At 39.0% G+C, this 21,708-nt stretch overlaps 1 protein-coding gene across 1 annotated transcript in view; it reads right to left on the bottom strand.

The window, feature by feature from the left end:
• Positions 1-21,708, bottom strand: part of LOC125901393 (uncharacterized) — a 49,375-nt gene that overhangs the window by 5,820 nt on the left and 21,847 nt on the right. Inside the window, exons 24-42 of the mRNA XM_049597083.1 lie at positions 20,386-20,435; positions 20,160-20,292; positions 19,893-19,975; positions 19,657-19,783; positions 19,067-19,257; positions 18,058-18,148; positions 17,855-17,975; positions 17,474-17,655; positions 14,994-15,149; positions 14,722-14,855; positions 14,484-14,617; positions 14,300-14,394; positions 11,503-11,749; positions 10,367-10,414; positions 8,837-8,884; positions 7,108-7,155; positions 5,579-5,626; positions 4,058-4,105; positions 1,578-1,631 (exon numbers count right to left, since the gene is read on the bottom strand). Of these exons, the coding sequence (XP_049453040.1) occupies positions 1,578-1,631; positions 4,058-4,105; positions 5,579-5,626; positions 7,108-7,155; positions 8,837-8,884; positions 10,367-10,414; positions 11,503-11,749; positions 14,300-14,394; positions 14,484-14,617; positions 14,722-14,855; positions 14,994-15,149; positions 17,474-17,655; positions 17,855-17,975; positions 18,058-18,148; positions 19,067-19,257; positions 19,657-19,783; positions 19,893-19,975; positions 20,160-20,292; positions 20,386-20,435 (2,038 nt within the window). The remainder of the gene's footprint in view (positions 1-1,577; positions 1,632-4,057; positions 4,106-5,578; positions 5,627-7,107; positions 7,156-8,836; positions 8,885-10,366; positions 10,415-11,502; positions 11,750-14,299; positions 14,395-14,483; positions 14,618-14,721; positions 14,856-14,993; positions 15,150-17,473; positions 17,656-17,854; positions 17,976-18,057; positions 18,149-19,066; positions 19,258-19,656; positions 19,784-19,892; positions 19,976-20,159; positions 20,293-20,385; positions 20,436-21,708) is intronic.

Genomic DNA, 21,708 nt, shown 5'->3' with positions numbered 1-21,708 from the left:
TACCATGGCCATTTAAACTCAAAAGGCTCCATGTTTACTGGTGTTGACATTTATGTCACCAGACACAAGTTTAAACCACAAAAACAGCAAAGGTAAGACACAATCTGTAGTTGTGAATGTACAAAGGAGGTTTTGTTTGCTTGTAGCTTTGATGATCTGTGCCGTCAGTCCATACTGTACAATGATGAGAGTAACACTGTTGGAATTGTTAACATCTAAGGATTAATTTGAGGGGTCATTTATGTGAATAACGCAATTTACAAAGTTTGGAACATTGTGATTGTGGTGTGGTTCAGGTGGAAGTGGCAAATCTGACTAGCTAGTTAATCTTCTCTGGGTTGAAACAACATGCAGCATGACCATGTTCTCTCATGTTTAAATGCCCTGGTCTTTCAAACAGGCTAAGGTCACTTTAACTTTACATCATAAAATTTGTCATATTGTAGCGAGGCAGTAATCTATAAAAGGAACATTTAACTGAAGACATTTTTCAACCACACTCATGCCATAGAACCACAGCAAAACACACCTCAAAGATTTTCAGGTGGGTTTAAACACCTGAACTGTGTCTACACCACCAGTACTGATTTTCTCTCAAAATAAATTTCTCTGGAGGGAGCAGCACCTTAACACTGACCCGGGTAACAAACAGTGCTATATAGCAACATTCTCAAATATTACTGAAACACACATATATTATATATGAATTCTGCCTTCCGCTCCTTTTGCAGAAAATGGTCTGTGACCCTGTCATACCAACTGCACACACACAACTACAGCTTTGTGAGTCAACGAACTAACGAACAAACTAACGACACTAAACAGGATACAAACTCAATAAGGCAACTTAAATGTCTTTATTTACAGTGTGTGTTGTGTGTGTACTGTACAAACGGTGAAAATGAGCTATATCGCTTATGGAAATAAGGAACTCTGGCCGGCACTCTGTCAGAAGACTTCACTCGCCGATGGCAGTGTGTATTTCCAAAGCGCTGTCAATCACAAAGGGGTTAAGCCTCTTTGACAATTCTTCCAATCATCATGCATACACTGAGCGTGCTATCCGCCTACTGCTCCATTAGGTCCCAGAGAAGCTGAGCCTCCCTGGAAGTTACGATTTTGTCGCATTTATCCAATGCCTGTCTCACGTTGCTGCATGAAAAAAACCTGTTCAACGCTGTCTCATAGGAATGCTTGGAGGCTCTGCGTCCACTGAGCTGACACGAGAATGTATGACAGGGAGGTCGCGTTTGAAAACTGGTGATAAACAGCTGACGTTTGAACATCATAGCCAGGATGTGAAATGCATCCTAGCGCACGTTTAAAGCAATGTAAATTCATATTTCAATGTAAATTCAATAGTGCATATTTGACCATTTTTCTATGAAATTTTAGGGGAAGTTCAGCCTCCCTTGTTGTTTCAGAGCAATCGCCCCTGCTGTGATGCATATTCAAATGACAATGAAGCACTTCTCTCGTGGGCGGGGGCTCTCAAGAAGAGCAGGTTTTAAGCAATGTCACATTATTTCAATGGCCAAATGAGATCTGTTGAATAGAAGCCAGTAAAAGTTGCTCACCTTGTGTTGTTTTCACTGTAGTGGCCAGGGTTGTATTTGAGCCAAGTGTGTTTCCTGTGGATGAGATTCAGTATAGTTACAAGGAGCATTGTAAAATCATTCAACACCCAGCAGTGTCACAGAGGCAGAACTGTACTCTGAGCAGTTCTTGTCATTATTCACAACGTTAAAAAAACAAACAAAAAACAAACAAACAAACAAAGCAATGATTTTATCAAATACAAAGGCAGTTTACCTTCTTCACTAGGTGTCTTTCTCACATCTCTACTCAAAAATTACATGCCCATAATCAAAAGAATATTTCTGTGCAACAACAAGGTCAATATTAGTTATCTAGGACTCAAATTAAAGATGACACCTGAGAGATTTACTAAGAGCTGTATGCATCAGCATAGACACTACTGGGTCATGAAATAAGACAGAATAAATGACACATTTTATCTTCACCAGACAAAACGTTAAACTTTTAGAGTGATTGTTTGCTTCCACGGATTAATTTGAGGGGTCATTTGTGTGGATAGTGTGAAATAAAAATTTATGGAGCGCTGTTACACTGAACAAAAATATAAACGCAACACTTTTGTTTTTGCTCCCATTTTTCATGAGCTGAACTCAAAGATCTAAAACATTTTCTATACACACAAAAGACCATTTCTCACAAATATTGTTCACAAATCTGTCTAAAATCTGTGTTAGTGAGCACTTCTCCTTTGCTGAGATAATCCATCCCACCTCACAGGTGTGGCATATCAAGATGTTGATTAGACAGCATGAATATTGCACAGGTGTGCCTTAGGCTGGCCACAATAAAAGGCCACTCTGAAATGTGCAGTTTTGCTTTACTGGGGGGGTCTGGGGGGGGGTCAGAAAACCAGTCAGTATGATGTGACTACCATTTGCCTCACGCAGTGCAACACATCTCCTTGCATCGAGTTGATCAGGTTGTTGATTGTGTCCTGTGGAATGTTGGTCCACTCCTCTTCAATGGCTGTGCCTAGTTGCTGGATATTGGCAGGAACTGGAACACGCTGTCGTATACGCCGATCCAGAGCATCCCAAACATGCTCAATGGGTGACATGTCCGGTGAGTATGCTGGCCATGCAAGAACTGGGATGTTTTCAGCTTCCAGAAATTGTGTACAGATCCTTGCAACATGGGGCCGTGCATTATCATGCTGCAACATGAGGTGGTGGTCGTGGATGAATGGCACAACAATGGGCCTCAGGATCTCGTCACGGTATCTCCGTGCATTCAAAATGCCATCAATAAAATGCACCCGTGTTTGTTGTCCATAACATACGCCTGCCCATACCATAACCCCACCGCCACCATGGGCCACTCAATCCACAACGTTGACATCAGCAAACCGCTCACCCACACGACGCCACACACGCTGTCTGCCATCTGCCCTGAACAGTGAAAACCGGGATTCATCCGTGAAGAGAACACTTCTCCAGCGTGCCAGACGCCATCGAATGTGAGCATTTGCCCACTCAAGTTGGTTACGATGAAGAACTGCAGTCAGGTCGAGACCCCGATGAGGATGACGAGCATGCAGGTGAGCTTCCCTGAGATGGTTTCTATGCAGAAATTCTTTGGTTATGCAAACCAATTGCTGCAGCAGCTGTCCGGGTGGCTGGTCTCAGACGATCTTGGAGGTGAACAAGCTGGATGTGGAGGTCCTGGGCTGGTGTGGTTACACGTGGTCTGTGGTTGTGAGGCCGGTTGGATGTACTGCCAAATTATCTGAAACGCCTTTGGAGACGGCTTATGGTAGAGAAATGAACATTCAATTCACAGGCAACAGCTCTGGTGGACATTCCTGCAGTCAGCATGCCAATTGCATACTCCCTCAAAACTTGCAACATCTGTGGCATTGTGCTGTGTGATAAAACTGAACATTTTAGAGTGGCCTTTTATTGTGGCCAGCCTGAGGCACACCTGTGCAATATTCATGCTGTCTAATCAGCATCTTGACATGCCACACCTGTGAGGTGGGATGGATTATCTCGGCAAAGGAGAAGTGCTCACTAACACAGATTTTAGACAGATTTGTTAACAATATTTGTGAGAAATGGTCTTTTGTGTATATAGAAAATGTTTTAGATCTTTGAGTTCAGCTCATGAAAAATGGGAGCAAAAACAAAAGTGTTGCGTTTATATTTTTGTTCAGTGTATGTGATCCTCCATAATGTGTTGAGAGAAAACGCAATTTACAAAGTTTGGAACAATGTGATTGTGGTGTGGTTCAGGTGGAAGTGGCAAAGCTGACTAAAAAGTTAAGTTTCTCTGGGTTGAAGTTATATGCAGCATGACCATGTTCTCTCATGTTTAAATGCTCTGTGTTGAATATTCAAATGACAACGAGGCGCTGCCCCCATGGGCGGGGGCTCTCGAGATGAACAGGTTTTAAGCAATGCCACATTATTTCAATGGCCAAATGACATCTGTAAAATAGAAGCCAGTCATAGTTGCTGACCTGGTGTTGTTGTTGGGGCCAGGGTTGTGTTTGCACCGGTTGTCTTTGCTGTGGATGAGACTCAGTCTAGTTAGATGGTGCATTGTAAAAAGACTCAACACCCAGCAGTGTCACAGAGGCAGAATTATACTCTCAGCAGATCTCTCCATTATTCATATCATTAAGAAAACAGATAAAGCCAGGATTAATCAGTTACAATGGCGATTTAACTTCTTCACTGGACCTCTTTCTGAGGTCTGTACTCAAAAATGATATGACCATAATCAGAAGAATATTTCCGTGCAACTACGAGGTCAATATTAGTCATCTTGGTCTCAAATTAAAGATGACACTTGAGAGATTTACTAAGAGCTGTACGCATCAGTATAGACACTACTGGGTCATGTAATGAGACAGAATAAATGAAACATTGTATGTTCACCTAACAAACATTACACTGTTAGAGTGAAATTTCCTTTGAAATCATAGAGTTGCAGCCAAAAACTGCAGTAAACCATACAACAACATCTGAACATCACCTGTGCATGGACAGATGCTTTTAAAACGAAGCAGAACAACTTTGGAGAGGTTTTAGTGGAAAATGTTTACGTGAGATCTTCAAATTGGCCTTTTAAGGTATAATCGTGCACCCTCTTTGGCTCCCAGACATGGGTAAAACTGTTTTGAAGTCACTTACATGTCATAAGATGTATTAAATCAATCTAAAAACATAAGTTTTTGGCTTTTCAAAAAAACAGTCAATCAGATCTGTGTCCACTCAGTAAACCTTAATAAATGGATAGAATGAGCCTTCCATAAAGTCAATGCCACATTAAATGTGGGGTCGAACATTTCTGAAGGTGTTACCACTGATTTAACCAGCAGATGGAGACGCAGATCATGAAATACACAAGCTCTCTGTGTAACTTCCATGTGATGTCTTGGACATCATTCCTCTACCGTGGCCATTTAAACTCAAAAGGCTCCATGTTTACTGGTGTTGACATTTATGTCACCAGACACAAGTTTAAACCACAAAAAACAGCAAAGGTAAGACACAGTCTGTAGTTGTGAATGTATAAAGGAGGTTTTGTTTGCTTGTAGCCTTGATGATCTGTGCCGTCAGTCCATACTGTACAGTGATGGGAGTCACACTGTCCAAAATTGTTAGCATCTAAGGATTAATTTGAGGAGTAGTTTGTGTGGATATTGTGAAATACAAATTTATGGAGCGCTGTTATGTGATCCTCCATAATGTGTTGAGAGAGAATGCAATTTACAAAGTTTGGAACAATGTGATTGTGGTGTGGTTCAGGTGTAAGTGGCAAAGCTGACTAGCTAGTTAAGCTTCTCTGGGTTGAAGTAATTTGCAGCATGACCATGTTCTCTCATGTTTAAATGCCCTGTGTTGAATATTCAAATGACAACGAGGCGCTGCCCCCGCGGGCGGGGGCTCTCGAGAAGAACAGGTTTTAAGCAATGCCACATTATTTCAATGGCCAAATGACATCTGTAAAATAGAAGCCAGTCATAGTTGCTGACCTGGTGTTGTTGTTGGGGCCAGGGTTGTGTTTGCACCGGTTGTCTTTGCTGTGGATAAGACTCAGTCTAGTTAGATGGTGCATTGTAAAAAGACTCAACACCCAGCAGTGTCACAGAGGCAGAATTATACTCTCAGCAGTTCTCTCCATTATTCATATCAATAAAAGACAGATAAAGCCAGGATTAATCAGTTACAATGGCGATTTAACTTCTTCATTGGACCTCTTCCTCAGGTCTCTACTCAAAAATTATATGACATAATCAGATGAATATCTTTGTGCAACTACGAGGTCAATATTAGTCATCTTAGTTACAAATTAAAGATTACACTTGAGAGATTTACTAAGAGCTGTACGCATCAGTATAGACACTACTGGGTCATGAAATGAGACAGAATAAATGAAACATTGTATGTTCACCTGACAAACATTACAGTTTTAGAGTGAATGTTTCTTTTAAATTATATAGTTGCACCCCAAAACTTTAGTAAACCATACAACAACATCTGAACATCACCTGTGCATGGACAGATGCTTTTAAAACGAAGCAGAACACCTTTGGAGAGGTTTTAGTGGAAAATGTTTCCAAGAGATCTTCAAATTGGCCTTTCAAAGTATAATCATGCACCCTCTTTGGCTCCCAGACATCATTAAAACTGTTTTGAAGTCACTTATATGTCATTAGACCTATTAAATCAATCTAAAAAACATCTGTTTGTTTCTTTATTACAAAAAAAATCAATCAATCAGATCCATATTCATGTCTCCACTCATAGTAAACCATAATAAGTTGGAATGAGAGTTCCATAAAGTCAACGCCACATAAAATGTAGGGTCTAACATTTCTGAAGGTGTTACCACTGATTTAACCAGCAGATGGAGACGCAGATCATGAAATACACAAGCTCTCTGTGTAACTTCCATGTGATGTCTTGGACATCATTCCTCTACCATGGCCATTTAAACTCAAAAGGCTCCATGTTGACTGGTGTTGACATTTATGTCACCAGACACAAGTTTAGACCACAAAAACAGCAAAGGTAAGACACAATCTGTAGTTGTTAATGTACAAAGGAGGTTTTGTTTGCTTGTAGCTTTGATGATCTGTGCCGTCAGTCCATACTGTACAGTAATGGGAGTAATGTTGACGGAATTGTCAGCTTCTAAGGATTAATTTGAGGAGTCGTTCATGTGGTTATTGTGAATTAAAAATTTATGGAGCGCTGTTATGTGATCCTCCATAATGTGTTGAGAGAGAACGCAATTTACAAAGTTTGGAACAATGTGATTGTGGTGTGGTTCAGGTAGAAGTGGCAAAGCTGACTAGCTAGTTAATCTTCTCTGGGTTGAAGTAATTTTCAGCATGACCATGTTCTCTCATGTTTAAATGCCCTGTGTTGAATATTCAAATGACAACGAGGCGAAGCCCCCGCGGGCGGGGCTCTCGAGAAGAACAGGTTTTAAGCAATGCCACATTATTTCAATGGCCAAATGACATCTGTAAAATAGAAGCCAGTCATAGTTGCTGACCTGGTGTTGTTGTTGGGGCCAGGGTTGTGTTTGCACCGGTTGTCTTTGCTGTGGATGAGACTCAGTCTAGTTAGATAGTGCATTGTAAAAAGACTCAACACCCAGCAGTGTCACAGAGGCAGAATTATACTCTCAGCAGTTCTCTCCATTATTCATATCATTAAAAAACAGATAAAGCCAGGATTAATCAGTTACAATGGCGATTTAACTTCTTCATTGGACCTCTTCCTCAGGAAGAACAGGTTTTAAGCAATGCCACATTATTTCAATGGCCAAATGACATCTGTAAAAAGACTCAACACCCAGCAGTGTCACAGAGGCAGAATTATACTCTCAGCAGTTCTCTCCATTATTCATATCAATAAAAGACAGATAAAGCCAGGATTAATCAGTTACAATGGCGATTTAACTTCTTCATTGGACCTCTTCCTCAGGTCTCTACTCAAAAATTATATGACATAATCAGATGAATATCTTTGTGCAACTACGAGGTCAATATTAGTCATCTTAGTTACAAATTAAAGATTACACTTGAGAGATTTACTAAGAGCTGTACGCATCAGTATAGACACTACTGGGTCATGAAATGAGACAGAATAAATGAAACATTGTATGTTCACCTGACAAACATTACAGTTTTAGAGTGAATGTTTCTTTTAAATTATATAGTTGCACCCCAAAACTTTAGTAAACCATACAACAACATCTGAACATCACCTGTGCATGGACAGATGCTTTTAAAACGAAGCAGAACACCTTTGGAGAGGTTTTAGTGGAAAATGTTTCCAAGAGATCTTCAAATTGGCCTTTCAAAGTATAATCATGCACCCTCTTTGGCTCCCAGACATCATTAAAACTGTTTTGAAGTCACTTATATGTCATTAGACCTATTAAATCAATCTAAAAACATCTGTTTGTTTCTTTATTACAAAAAAAATCAATCAATCAGATCCATATTCATGTCTCCACTCATAGTAAACCATAATAAGTTGGAATGAGAGTTCCATAAAGTCAACGCCACATAAAATGTAGGGTCTAACATTTCTGAAGGTGTTACCACTGATTTAACCAGCAGATGGAGACGCAGATCATGAAATACACAAGCTCTCTGTGTAACTTCCATGTGATGTCTTGGACATCATTCCTCTACCATGGCCATTTAAACTCAAAAGGCTCCATGTTGACTGGTGTTGACATTTATGTCACCAGACACAAGTTTAGACCACAAAAACAGCAAAGGTAAGACACAATCTGTAGTTGTTAATGTACAAAGGAGGTTTTGTTTGCTTGTAGCTTTGATGATCTGTGCCGTCAGTCCATACTGTACAGTGATGGGAGTAATGTTGACGGAATTGTCAGCTTCTAAGGATTAATTTGAGGAGTCGTTCATGTGGTTATTGTGAATTAAAAATTTATGGAGCGCTGTTATGTGATCCTCCATAATGTGTTGAGAGAGAACGCAATTTACAAAGTTTGGAACAATGTGATTGTGGTGTGGTTCAGGTAGAAGTGGCAAAGCTGACTAGCTAGTTAAGCTTCTCTGGGTTGAAGTAATTTTCAGCATGACCATGTTCTCTCATGTTTAAATGCCCTGTGTTGAATATTCAAATGACAACGAGGCAAAGCCCCCGCGGGCGGGGCTCTCGAGAAGAACAGGTTTTAAGCAATGCCACATTATTTCAATGGCCAAATGACATCTGTAAAATAGAAGCCAGTCATAGTTGCTGACCTGGTGTTGTTGTTGGGGCCAGGGTTGTGTTTGCACCGGTTGTCTTTGCTGTGGATGAGACTCAGTCTAGTTAGATGGTTCATTGTAAAAAGACTCAACACCCAGCAGTGTCACAGAGGCAGAATTATACTCTCAGCAGTTCTCTCCATTATTCATATCATTAAAAAACAGATAAAGCCAGGATTAATCAGTTACAATGGCGATTTAACTTCTTCATTGGACCTCTTCCTCAGGTCTCTACTCAAAAATGATATGACCATAATCAGAAGAATATTTCCGTGCAACTACGAGGTCAATATTAGTCATCTTAGTTACAAATTAAAGATGACACTTGAGAGATTTACTAAGAGCTGTACGCATCAGTATAGACACTATTGGGCCATGAAATCAGACAGAATAAATGAAACATTGTATGTTCACCTGACAAACATTACAGTTTTAGAGTGAATGTTTCTTTTAAATTATATAGTTGCACCCCAAAACTTTAGTAAACCATATAACAACATCTGAATATCACCTGTGCATAGACAGATGCTTTTAAAACGAAGCAGAACAACTTTGGAGAGGTTTTAGTGGAAAATGTTTCTAAGAGATCTTCAAATTGGCCTTTCAAAGTATAATCATGCACCCTCTTTGGCTCCCAGACATCATTAAAACTGTTTTGAAGTCACTTACATGTTTTTAGACCTATTAAATCAATCTAAAAACATATATTTTTCTCTTTATTACAAAAAAAATCAATCAATCAGATCCATATTCATGTCTCCACTCATAGTAAACCATAATAAGTTGGAATGAGAGTTCCATAAAGTCAACGCCACATAAAATGTAGGGTCTAACATTTCTGAAGGTGTTACCACTGATTTAACCAGCAGATGGAGACAGATCATGAAATACACAAGCTCTCTGTGTAACTTCCATGTGATGTCTTGGACATCATTCCTCTACCATGGCCATTTAAACTCAAAAGGCTCCATGTTGACTGGTGTTGACATTTATGTCACCAGACACAAGTTTAAACCACAAAACAACAGCAAAGGTAAGACACAATCTGTAGTTGTTAATGTACAAAGGAGGTTTTGTTTGCTTGTAGCTTTGATGATCTGTGCCGTCAGTCCATACTGTACAGTGATGGGAGTAATGTTGACGGAATTGTCAGCTTCTAAGGATTAATTTGAGGAGTAGTTTGTGTGGTTATTGTGAATTAAAAATTTATGGAGCACTGTTATGTGATCCTCCATAATGTGTTGAGAGAGAACGCAATTTACAAAGTTTGGAACAATGTGATTGTGGTGTGGTTCAGGTGGAAGTGGCAAAGCTGACTAGCTAGTTAAGCTTCTCTGGGTTGAAGTAATTTGCAGCATGACCATGTTCTCTCATGTTTAAATGCCCTGTGTTGAATATTCAAATGACAACGAGGCGCTGCCCCCGTGGGCGGGGGCTCTCGAGATGAACAGGTTTTAAGCAATGCCACATTATTTCAATGGTCAAATGACATCTGTAAAATAGAAGCCAGTCATAGTTGCTGACCTGGTGTTGTTGTTGGGGCCCGGGTTGTGTTTGCACCGGTTGTCTTTGCTGTGGATGAGACTCAGTCTAGTTAGATGGTTCATTGTAAAAAGACTCAACACCCAGCAGTGTCACAGAGGCAGAATTATACTCTCAGCAGTTCTCTCCATTATTCATATCATTAAGAAAACAGATAAAGCCAGGATTAATCAGTTACAATGGCGATCTTCACTGGATCTCTTTTTCAGGCCTCTACTCAAAAATGATATGACCATAATCAGAAGAATATTTCCGTGCAACTACAAAGTCAATATTAGTCACCTTGGTCTCAAATTAAAGGTGACACTTGAGAGCTGCATGCACCAGTATAGACACTATTGGGTCATGAAATGAGACAGAATAAATGAAACATTTTATGTTCACCTGACAAACATTACACTTTTAGAGTGAATGTTTCTTTGAAATTATATAGTTGCAGCCCAAACCTCTAGTAAACCATACAACAACATCTGAACATCACCTGTGCATGGACAGATGCTTTTAAAATGAAGCAGAACACCTTTGGAACTGCAAGTATCAGTATAGACACTACTCGGTCATGAAATAAATAAATAATAAATGAAAGATTTCATCCTCGCCTGACAGAACTTTACACTTTTGGAGTGAATATTTCTTTGAAATTATGTAGCTGCAGCTAAAAGTGTATTTAACCATATTACAACATCTGAAGAAGCCTCTCTGGGTTGAAATGATATGCAGCATGACTATGCCCTTACATGTCTAGCAACATGTTCAAATCATAAAACGGCAACCAACTTTGACGTAACTAACATTCTTTTCGTGCTCTCAAACACAGGTTGAAGACCGTAACTTAACAAGCAGTTACATCATGACTGCGCAAAGTGAGATAAACACAAGTTAAAGTGCTAGCTTGTGGGTCCCTCTTGTCATCAGTTTGCTATTTGTGTAATTCAGTCGAATGAAGTCCTTCAAACTGTTTGCAATGATTACTTATCAGTCAACTGTAGAGCTTCCACAATCTCTGATTTTCTTCGCCCAGATAATGCAAGTAGCTCACTATCAGTAGAAATGATGATTGCTTGTATGAGTATAAAACCTACTGTCGCTTAAAGTACACAGAAAGTATGTAATTTTACCCTGTGTTGAAGCCACTGTGCTGCCTGCAGCTGTTGTAGGAGCTTTGGTGCTCCTGGGTGGTGCAGTGGAACTGGGTAATGCAGTGGTCGGGGTGGCTCTGGTGGTGGTCAGGCCGACAGCTAATGTGTCTAGGTCTGTCTGGGTCTGCATGTTTCTCCACATCTCAACGGCGGTATCGTTCTCAAACAACTTCAGATCTTGTAGATGGCTACCAACGAGGCCTCTCACATGGGTCACGTTCAAACTCTGCTCATTTCAGATGAAACAGGGTAGAAAATTGGTCTGAGGTTTTAACACAATAACAACAATAAAACTATCATACATTTAATGAAAGTTGGCCTGACAGTTTGTTGGCGTTCTCTTCAGGTTGGCATATCCTCCTGAGACCTGAACTTTTGTTTTGTATGCATTTATAATTTGTCCTTGCTATCTGGGATCAGTGGGACCCAATAAGTATAAAAAACTAAACATTGTCAACAATTATTAAGTCTCAGTGGCCTCAAACAAGACAACAATGAAGTCCCAGTGTCTTCAAATAAGTACTTCCTAATTAACAGTGTCTTAGCTTGTTATTAATCATAAATAAACAAGTTTCAACCATAAAATGTGATGAGAATTTCGACCTTGTCCACTTTTGTGCTGGGATCGGCTGCAGACTGACTTGGTAGAGATGGCTGCCACCTTGTTTTTACATAGATTAGTGTATTGTGCTCTTACTACCACTAGATGGCACAAGAAAGTGTCCAAGAACAAGGACAACAGTTCTGAGTTAAGTAGAATGAAGTATAAAGTCAAGGAAACCCAAAATGTGATGTCCTCATACGAGGAGGAGGATATTGGGGCTAAGAGAAAAATACTTTATTTTCCTCTCTGCTAGTACATATTGTGCGTGTTTACAAAAAGTATCTGACAGTCCTACATAATATACCTTTAAAATGTATGAATGTCTCAGATTGGTTTCTAGTTCTGAATTACAGTAGTCATGAACCATCTCCCATTAAAACACTGCCAGTGATGGGTGTGTGATCCTCACAGCTAGTAATGGAATAAATAGATGAGGAGATCAATACCACTGGTGTGTTTATTCAATATAAGGCTACAGCCAGCAGCCGATTAGCTTAAAGTGTAAAAACAGGGGGAAACATCTAGCACCCCTCTTGAAAGAATTTCTTTTGTATACTTTCGATGTCGCACAGCTTAAAGTAATGATATAAAAGGAGTTCATTAGTGAGCTTTGGAGAGGGTTAGCAAAGGGCTCGCTGTTTCCCTGATTACAGTCTTTACACTGAAACAAGTGAACTAGCTGCACGTGGCCCTCTAACACATTAAACTACATAGAAGTGAATAAAAGAACGAGTACAATCTGTTTAAAAATAATTAAACGGAATCCTCATTGTACCAGAGGAAATTTGACATATCAGAGCAACGTTGCGGCTATTTTTTAAAAGTCACATTAAAATAAATCAATCAAATCAATGCATCCTGTTGTTGAAATTATCTAGTTCCGTACCAGTTAATATAGCCTACACTTCCAATCCCTGCATTACCAACAGCATTATCACTTGGCAAAAAGGGGTCTTTGTAGCATGTTAAAGGTATAGGTTGTTGAAAGTATATTGAAATGGGTATTGATCTTATCATCTAACTCCCATCGTAATTCCTTAGATGTCAAACTATGCCTTAAAATCTTTGATTGAAAGCTCTTATAACCCTTTGAAGGTCCAGTGTGTAAGTTTCAGGGGGATTTAGTGACATCTCCTAGGAAGGATTCCAGATTTCAACCAGCTATAACTTCTCCTGGTTAGACTCCCTTCAGTATTCATTGTTCAGGAGATTTTTACTGGGAGCTGAATTATCTGCAGTTGTCTCCTACTCTCCAAAACAAAGGAACCAAGTGATGACAACTAGTAAAAACACTGAATAAAGCAGTTTTACTTTACAAATCAGTGTTTCTCCTACACTGTTTGGCATGTCGCAGTTGAGCCGCTTGCCCAGCACCTACAAATGTGTGCTTGACTATTTTCTCTGATAACTTAATGTGTGCTCAATTTATTTCTGATCCAGTTGTTCAGAAGATTTTTTACCATGAGTCAAATTTTTGCAGGTTTCTTCCTCTCCAGAACAAACAGACCCAGTGATTAAATCAGTAAAAACACTAAATAACTCAGGTTTATGTTTTCTCTGATAACGTAAGATCCAGACGTTTAGGAGTTTTTTACCAGGTGCCGAATTATCCATCCGTCTATTCGTCTCCAAAACAAATCGATCCGGTTATTTTAAAGTAGTAAAAAATAAAGCTGTTTCATGTTTTAAAAAAAAATGGTGTTTTCAAACATTCCCATCACAGAGGGGCTGTTCACCATGGTGGCTGATGCAATTACATATCTTTGTATCTACAGCCAGTGATTGGTTTGTCCATTCTGGGCCACTGTAGAAACATGGCATGGGCCAACATGGTGATCTCCATAGACAAGGACCCACTCTCTATGTAGATATAAACAGCTCATTCTAAGGTAACGAAAACACAACTCTTTTTTTAGGCAATAATACACTAAAGAAAACATACCTATTAAATACTACTCCATGTTTGCCAATATATCCCTCTAAATCCTATACACTGGACCTTTGATGGTTTTTTCTTATTCTTAGACTTTCACATATCAATTACAGTGTTAACGTAAGTTATGCTTAAGCATCACCTAAGCTAAGTGGCCATATATTCGTTAAGAAAACAACTAGATATATAGTTGATAGATGGTACAAAACCCTTTCTGTTGTCAACTCTAGTATACTTACAGAGATCACGTTAGAATCCAGACTACTGAAAACAGCTATGTCCATGCTGATGCCCTGTGTTGACAGTTGTATTACATCTTCCACAGGTGCCCCACCTATCAGTGAAAAAAGCAAAACAGGAAATTAGAGAGGAGTTCTCAGAGAGAGAGAAACAGCTGTAAAGACAGGTTACATGTATTCTTACCTAGATAGGACTTAATTAAATTGTAATAGATGGTGGAATTGGAAAACTCTGAGCTGAAGGCAGTTTTACTGATTTCATACAGGACTTTCTTCTGTTCCAATGAACATGATTCCAAATTCAGAGGTTTGGCATTTCTGGCGAGATGCAAGAAAAAAGTAACACACAGTGTTAGGTTTGTATCTTGTATTACTCACAGTGGCCATGTTTAGGCATCTTTAAACTACCTGTTACCACCCACCTGATGCTGTCTGCGGTGATGTTGTTCAGTGTGCTGGTGTCTAATGAGCACAGGTTGGAATCAATACTGTTCAGCTCGGTGCTGCCCAGGGAGTTCCCAGGAGTATCCAGATACTTGGTGATGATTGCTTTGCTCTAAACAACAATAAGGGAAACACCATAAGTGAACAAATGTATACAGATGTGAGTACATTTCATAATATTGTGTAAAAGACTGTTTCAAGAGTCAAATTTTCCACAATTTGTGGTTTTGATAGTCCTGTCACATTGTACCTTTGCTGCCTCCCATGATCCATCGTCAGAATTCATGAGCGCTGTTAGCGTATCAACTTTGGTGATGGTCCACTTGGATATGTCATCAAGTGATGCCACACGAGACACTGAACCGAGCACCTGAACTTTCTCCTCAGGAACACCTGATGGGTATGCCTGGAAGAATAGAGAATGTTGAGTAACAAGTGGCACTGTAATTAATTCATGTAAAAATCCCACTACACTTTCCTATCAATATGAATCAGAACCACTTTTGACAGTGACACATGACAAAACTTTTGCTGTTCCATAAAATATATAACATATACTGCAGAAAACAATGCTTAGGGTGTTTTGGACATGGTGTTATTACAGTAAGTTGCCAACTAGTTTGTGAAATAAATACTGGAAAATGGATAAACAATGAGTGAATCATTTTCCCTTTCCACTATAACTAATATAACGTAAACCCTGACCCTGACAACTGCTGTCACCCATGCTAATCAGTTATCACATGTTGATGTTGTTATTGTTATGTTAGTGAGATAGCTAGCCAGCTAGTTGTTTGTCAATAACAAATAATAGACAATAAAAAATGTAAGCAGTGGAGAATCTTCCGCAGTTCAGCAAATGCCAGTGTAATGTTAGTTTGAGTCTGCTGACTAATGACCTCATGCTACAGTGTTATCTTGTTGGTGAAACGCAATGTTAGAAAGTAGATAAACAATATGCCAACCCTTTACCCTCTGTGACAATGAGCTTATCATACTTGTTAGCCACATTAGCTAGCCACGTAGCTATCTTATACCTTGTCAGCTTAGTGGACTCTAATATGTGAACATGTTTTCACAACAGACTGTTTTGTTCAGGGCTTGCTGTTTGGTGTGCCCTCTGACTGAACAATTCTACTCGTCACATTTACAAAAGTTAAAATTTAAGTTTCCCCCAATGTGTCAAGTTGAACACAGTCACCATATTCTACCAGCTTCAACAAAGTTTTCTTTCCTGTATCACCCACAGATGGCTTAAAAGTGACAGTGAGCAGGCAGTAAGGTGTAGGACTACTTCTAAAAAGATGTTGATGTAGTTTTATACAATAACTGCAAAGCAGAGACGAGCCAGGGATCTCGCAAATACAGTCATTTGTTTATTTCTAGAATTGGTTGACAGTGTATAATAGTTTTAACTTGAACTTAATGAAAACTATGATGAAGAATGTTCATCAACAAACTTTTTTTCCATTACGAAGACAGGACATTGATGAGCTAAAACTAGATCTTTGATAAAAAACTATGACAAAATGTATGTTACATTTTTGTTGACCAGACAAGCTGGGATGAAAATGTTAGGGGCGGGCTATAGGACATTCAGGATGAGAGGAAAGGAGAACACAATCTTACTATATAACGATGAAAACTCTGTCTGTATGTGTGTCTGTGTGTCTGTTCCATGTTTTTCTCCTTACTGACTTGGTCAATCCATGTGAAATTTGGCACAGTGGTAGAGGGTCATAGGAGGATGCGAATGAAGCAATATTACATCAATTGGCCAAAGGGGGGCGCTATAGCAACCATTTGAAATTGCAAATTTTGAATGGGCATATCTCATGCCCCGTATGTTGTAGAGACATGAAACTTTGCGCAGAGATGCCTCTCCTCATGAGGAACAAATTTGCCTCAAGAACCCATAACTTCTGATTTATAGATTTTCCGCCATTTTGAATTTTTTGAAAAACACTTCAAATTATTCTCTTCCTAGGAAGTTTGACTGATCTGCATGAAACTTGGTGAACATAATCTAGAGACCAATATCTAAAGTTCCCTCTTGGCAAAAGTTGGAAAACTTACTAAAACTGAGCTTCTATAAGGCAATGAATATTGTGGAGGGCGTGGCTCATCACATAAAGGTGTATAACATCTCAAGGGTTTCATCGATAACCACGCAACTTTGTAGGCATATGACCACACATAATCTGAGGGGACCCCTCCATTATTGACCCCATCAAACAAAATGGGGGCGCTAGAGAGCTAATTTCTTATCTAGGCCTAACCGCCATATTGATTTTTACTAAACTTGGTAGATATGTAGAACAGGACGCCTCAAGGTGACTGGAGAAATTTAACTCTAATTGGCAACTGGGTGGCGCTATAACAACAGAAAAATGCTTAAAAATGGCTAAAATGCGACTGATCGCTGTGGCTTCCCCTGTGGCCCAATGTTGTTGGGTTTCTAATCTTTGGTATGACTAAGTCATGGTATGGTATGCTGCTGCAACAAGGGCTAGCAGCACCTTTCCCATGTGAACTACCAGTGTGTCCACTTTTAAGTCAATACAACATATAAAGACTTTAACTATCTGCCTTTCAACGTGCTACCTCAACTACTAATGTACAGTTTTAGCCCACTAACTATCCCACTATTGGCAATGGTACTAGTATACTTTAAATAAATTCAATTAAATAAAATTTAAGACAATTTCACATTCAATACACACAAATTACCTGGTTGAGTTTCTTGAGAATGATTAACTGAAGGTCATTGTCATCCACTTTCTCGCAGATAGAGTTCAGGTTGTCCTTCAGGACAGGAATGTCCAGGCAGAGGTCAAATTGAGTCTGATCATAGCCAAAGGGGAAGGCATTGTCGCTGACTGTCACCTGGGTTATGTTACCTTCCATGCAACCTTGAGAATGATTTACCAATGACAGAAATAAAGCAAGTCAAGTTAGACACATGAGTGTGCCTCTTTGCTTTTTGTCATTGTATTAGATTAACAAAACACATACAGAAGCTCACAGGTTTTGTAAAATATTGTGCTGTATCAACAGCTTCTATGAAAAAAAAAATTACAAAATGTGGCATTCTGATTCTGTCAACTGTACCTGCTCCTCGTCTGACCCTCACAGCGCTGGCCTCTGTAAACAACGCCTTGAGCTTTGTCTTCTTTGTCTTTCTTTTCCTCAGTTTGGGCATATAGGTCTTGAAGAACCTTCTCTTTGTTGACTGCAAAAAAATATTTCAGAAATAGTTTTTTTAATGAAATGTCTTTTGCAAAATACTTTAAAATATAAAGTGACAAACATACAGTTTTGAACTGGCCCCAGAAGTTTCTTGTTAAATACAGAGGTAGGCTCCCAAGGTCTCCCAGTGTTTGCCTGTTCCAGGTGGTTACGTTACTGCAAAACAGATGTTGATATATTCACAAAGACTGTGTTACTACCTTAATATCCACTTAGTGGCACAGAAGGCAAAATTTGGTGCATGGGCATCAGGGTTCTTGTATATCACTAGAATTACTGCCTCACAGTCATCCTCCCCGCACCAGTCAAGTTGTTCTTACAGTTTACATCCATGTCTGTGAAAACATGAATGCTTCACACACATCCTCCCTTGTAGCACATAAGATCTTAACAATCAGCACAGTTTCAAGGTGGGCACCCAAGATTAGAGTCACTAATTCAATATCTGAGCAAATGTCTCCCCTTCCGTTCCTGAGATACAATGTTGAATAATGTCCAGGAAAGTGTTTTTGTGGAACATTATTATGTCACAGTGTAGTTGACCTTTGACCTTTTGGATATAAAATGTCATTACTTCTTGAGTTATGGCCAAAAACATGTTTTGTTAGGTCACAGTGACCTTAACCTTTGACTACCAAATTCCAATCAGGTCATTCATGAGTCCAAGTGGACATTCGTGTCAAATTTGCGAAAACTCCCTCAAGGCCCTCTTATCACATTAAAGAGAATGAGATGGATACAAGGTCACAGTGTACTTTACATTTTACCCCTAAAAGCTAATCAGAACACTGCTGAGTCCTAGTGAATGTTCCAAATTTGAGAAAATTCCCTTTAAGGTATTACTGAGATATCGCGTTCACAATTATGAGACAGATGAGGTCACAGTGACCTTGACGTTTGGTCTATGACCACCAAAATCTAATTACTACATTGTTGTATCCAAGTGGACATTGGTGCCAAATTTAAAGAAATTCTCTCAAGGCATTCATGAGATATCACATTCAACAGCCTTATCCTTTAAATTGTAATCTGAACTATTATATGATATACTATTGATTTATCAATTTCTTGTACCCATATCGTGTTTTCCCGGACAGCAGCAGTGTCTCCATGGCATCCACCTGGCTGGCAGAGAAGTCCTTGCAGGATTTAAGTTTTTCAAGAATGAGAGGATCAGAATTCTGGATGTAAGAACTGTCCAGGGTGCAGGCCATGTTTCCCAGCACCTCCACGTTATCACTGCTCAGACTGACACCACTTATACCCTAGATAGTAAAATACACAATATTTAATTAAAAATGGTTTAACTAGTAATATGCAATGGTATCACTTAATATGAAACATGACAATTCCTTTTCAAGCCATACTTTGGATGTTATTTATTCCCTTCTAAACTACTTACAATAATTACCTGTAACCTTTTTATATATGCATGTATAAAAATGTTATACACATATACATATTTTTGGTATATGCAAAAATGGTGATTTAACCTACATTTGATAATTTCTTTGGTAAAATTAAAATTGAGGCCCCTGCACTTCTGTTAGTCAAAAAACTATGGGCAGTGCCTCCAGAGGTAAAGGAAGAAAATTTCAGAAGAAGAAAAAATCATTTTCCAGATTGGCACACTTACAACTAATCTAAATTTTAAGGGTACTCACCAAGCAGGTCCTGGCTTCACTGAGTAGCAGTGAATTCTTGTTCAAAATGCTGGAGGCCACAGAGAAGTCTGCAGTGCCCACTGCAGAAAAGTATGACCTGCAATTGGCACTCTTCACATCTTTCGTGCTGTAATAAACAGACATATTAATGGGAAAATCAATAAGCAAATGTATTCTTTTTAAATGGTGGGTACATTATGAAGTCAATACAATAAAATGCTTAGAGACAGACTCACTCTAGGTAGAGAAGCATGTCTGAGGGGTAATCTGTGAAGGTCTGGGATATGTTACCATTGAGTAGGTTGTACATGCATGTCAGCTGTAGACAATGATGTGAAGACACAGAACAATACTAACTGTTATACAAGTTAGCGGTCTTTAACACAACATGCTTAATTTATGACTCTGGTATTATACATCCCATTTATCTTAATTTTCAACTTCAGTGACAGGGCCATAGTAATATAATGAATTGGTTTCAGGCAGATATCATTCGAATTTACCTGTGATTCCTGCAGTTGCACCTTGGCTCTGCCTCTCCTCGGCCTACATGAACGGATCAGCTTCCGGATCCTGGTTTTTGTCATTCTCTTGACTGATGTGCACGTGAAGCCTTGAAGCACAGATGGGCTAAGTCTGTGGGGAGCAATGAAAAGTCACAAAAAAGGCAGTAGGCCATAAAATTCTTCCTTGGGGAAATCACAATAGTTTTGGAACTTCTTCACTTACTGTTCGATGTCAAAGTTTGTTTCAGCCAGTGTTCCAAAAAACATGGCGGCCTAGAGGAACAGACACAGCAAAGTCAGCTGAAGCATAAATTATGTTTCACTTAATTGCAACTATATACTGTAAATGTAGTTCATACTATCATACATTATGGTATGATTTGTTGTAGGTGTTGATTTTTTTTGTGTCTCTAAGTGTTTATGCTTTTGACATTGTAAACAAAGCAGACGTCTAGCCTTGGATAGAAACAGAGGACTTCAGGACAGTCCTTGTGGGTTTTGGCTGTGTGTTTTTGAACTGCACAATTGACCTCATATTGAACCTAGATCAGACTTACAGATTTTACTCTGGATTGCTAATAAGTGTTAAGGTAACTGGACTCCACATATGATTTGTTGATTTGCAGAACTTTAAACTGGACATGTGAAGGCTTTTCCTGCAAGCCCAGCCCTCCGAAAATGGCAGCCGAAGCTCTATTGTTTATCAGACAAAAGAGACCAATTTCCTCTGATCTAGGAATACATTACTTACAAGATTGCATACCACAATCTTTTCAGCTTTGCTCATTGTCAGATGGCCGCCGCCTAACAAGCAGCACAACAAGGCAACTCTTCCCTCTATTCATGGACTGGTAACGTAACAACTGCACAAAGCATTAGTACAATTCTACAGGCTAAGCAAGACTGTTTAACTTTTTGTCATTTGTGCCTTAATGCTATTCAATTAGTTATTGTTGTCCTTGTAGTCAGATTATTGGGTAGTTGGCTTTTCCAGAGCTAAGTGGATATTAGTTAGCGAATGCTTCACACAAACGGTGATTTGTAACTAAATATCCCTCATTATTAACCTGGCACCTTTATACAACATAGATCACATATATACTCATATAATTGTAATTTGGTGATATTTGCTGTCTGTTTAATATTGTACAAAAGTGAATGAATCCCCTCCTATGTTAGAAACTCCAAATACCTTCCAATAAGTTTTGTTAATAGTTATTATTCTAATTATTAATTATTATTATCTAAGTTCAAAATTGATAGTTTAGTATTTTTTCTAAGAATAATTAATTCGCTATCACTTTTTCCTTTTCTGTAATGGTGCCACACCAGGCGATTCAATGTAAATTGAGTAATATTATTTAACATAATTAATAAATATTTGTAATAATGATTTATCAATTCTTGTATCCACTTTGATAGTTTGAACTATGAGTTCTCAACAGTAGTATCTTTAAGATGATAATCACCATACAGTCCTAAAAAAACATTTCACTTGCCTTGGTTTCAGTGAGGAGTTCCACTGTGTACTAAATGTAATTTCTGG

This window comes from Epinephelus fuscoguttatus, linkage group LG14 (assembly GCF_011397635.1).
Source record: "Epinephelus fuscoguttatus linkage group LG14, E.fuscoguttatus.final_Chr_v1".
Lineage (NCBI taxonomy): Eukaryota > Metazoa > Chordata > Actinopteri > Perciformes > Serranidae > Epinephelus > Epinephelus fuscoguttatus.
The sequence above is the reverse complement of the archived record's forward strand: the minus strand, read 5'-3'. Positions and strand labels throughout refer to the sequence as shown.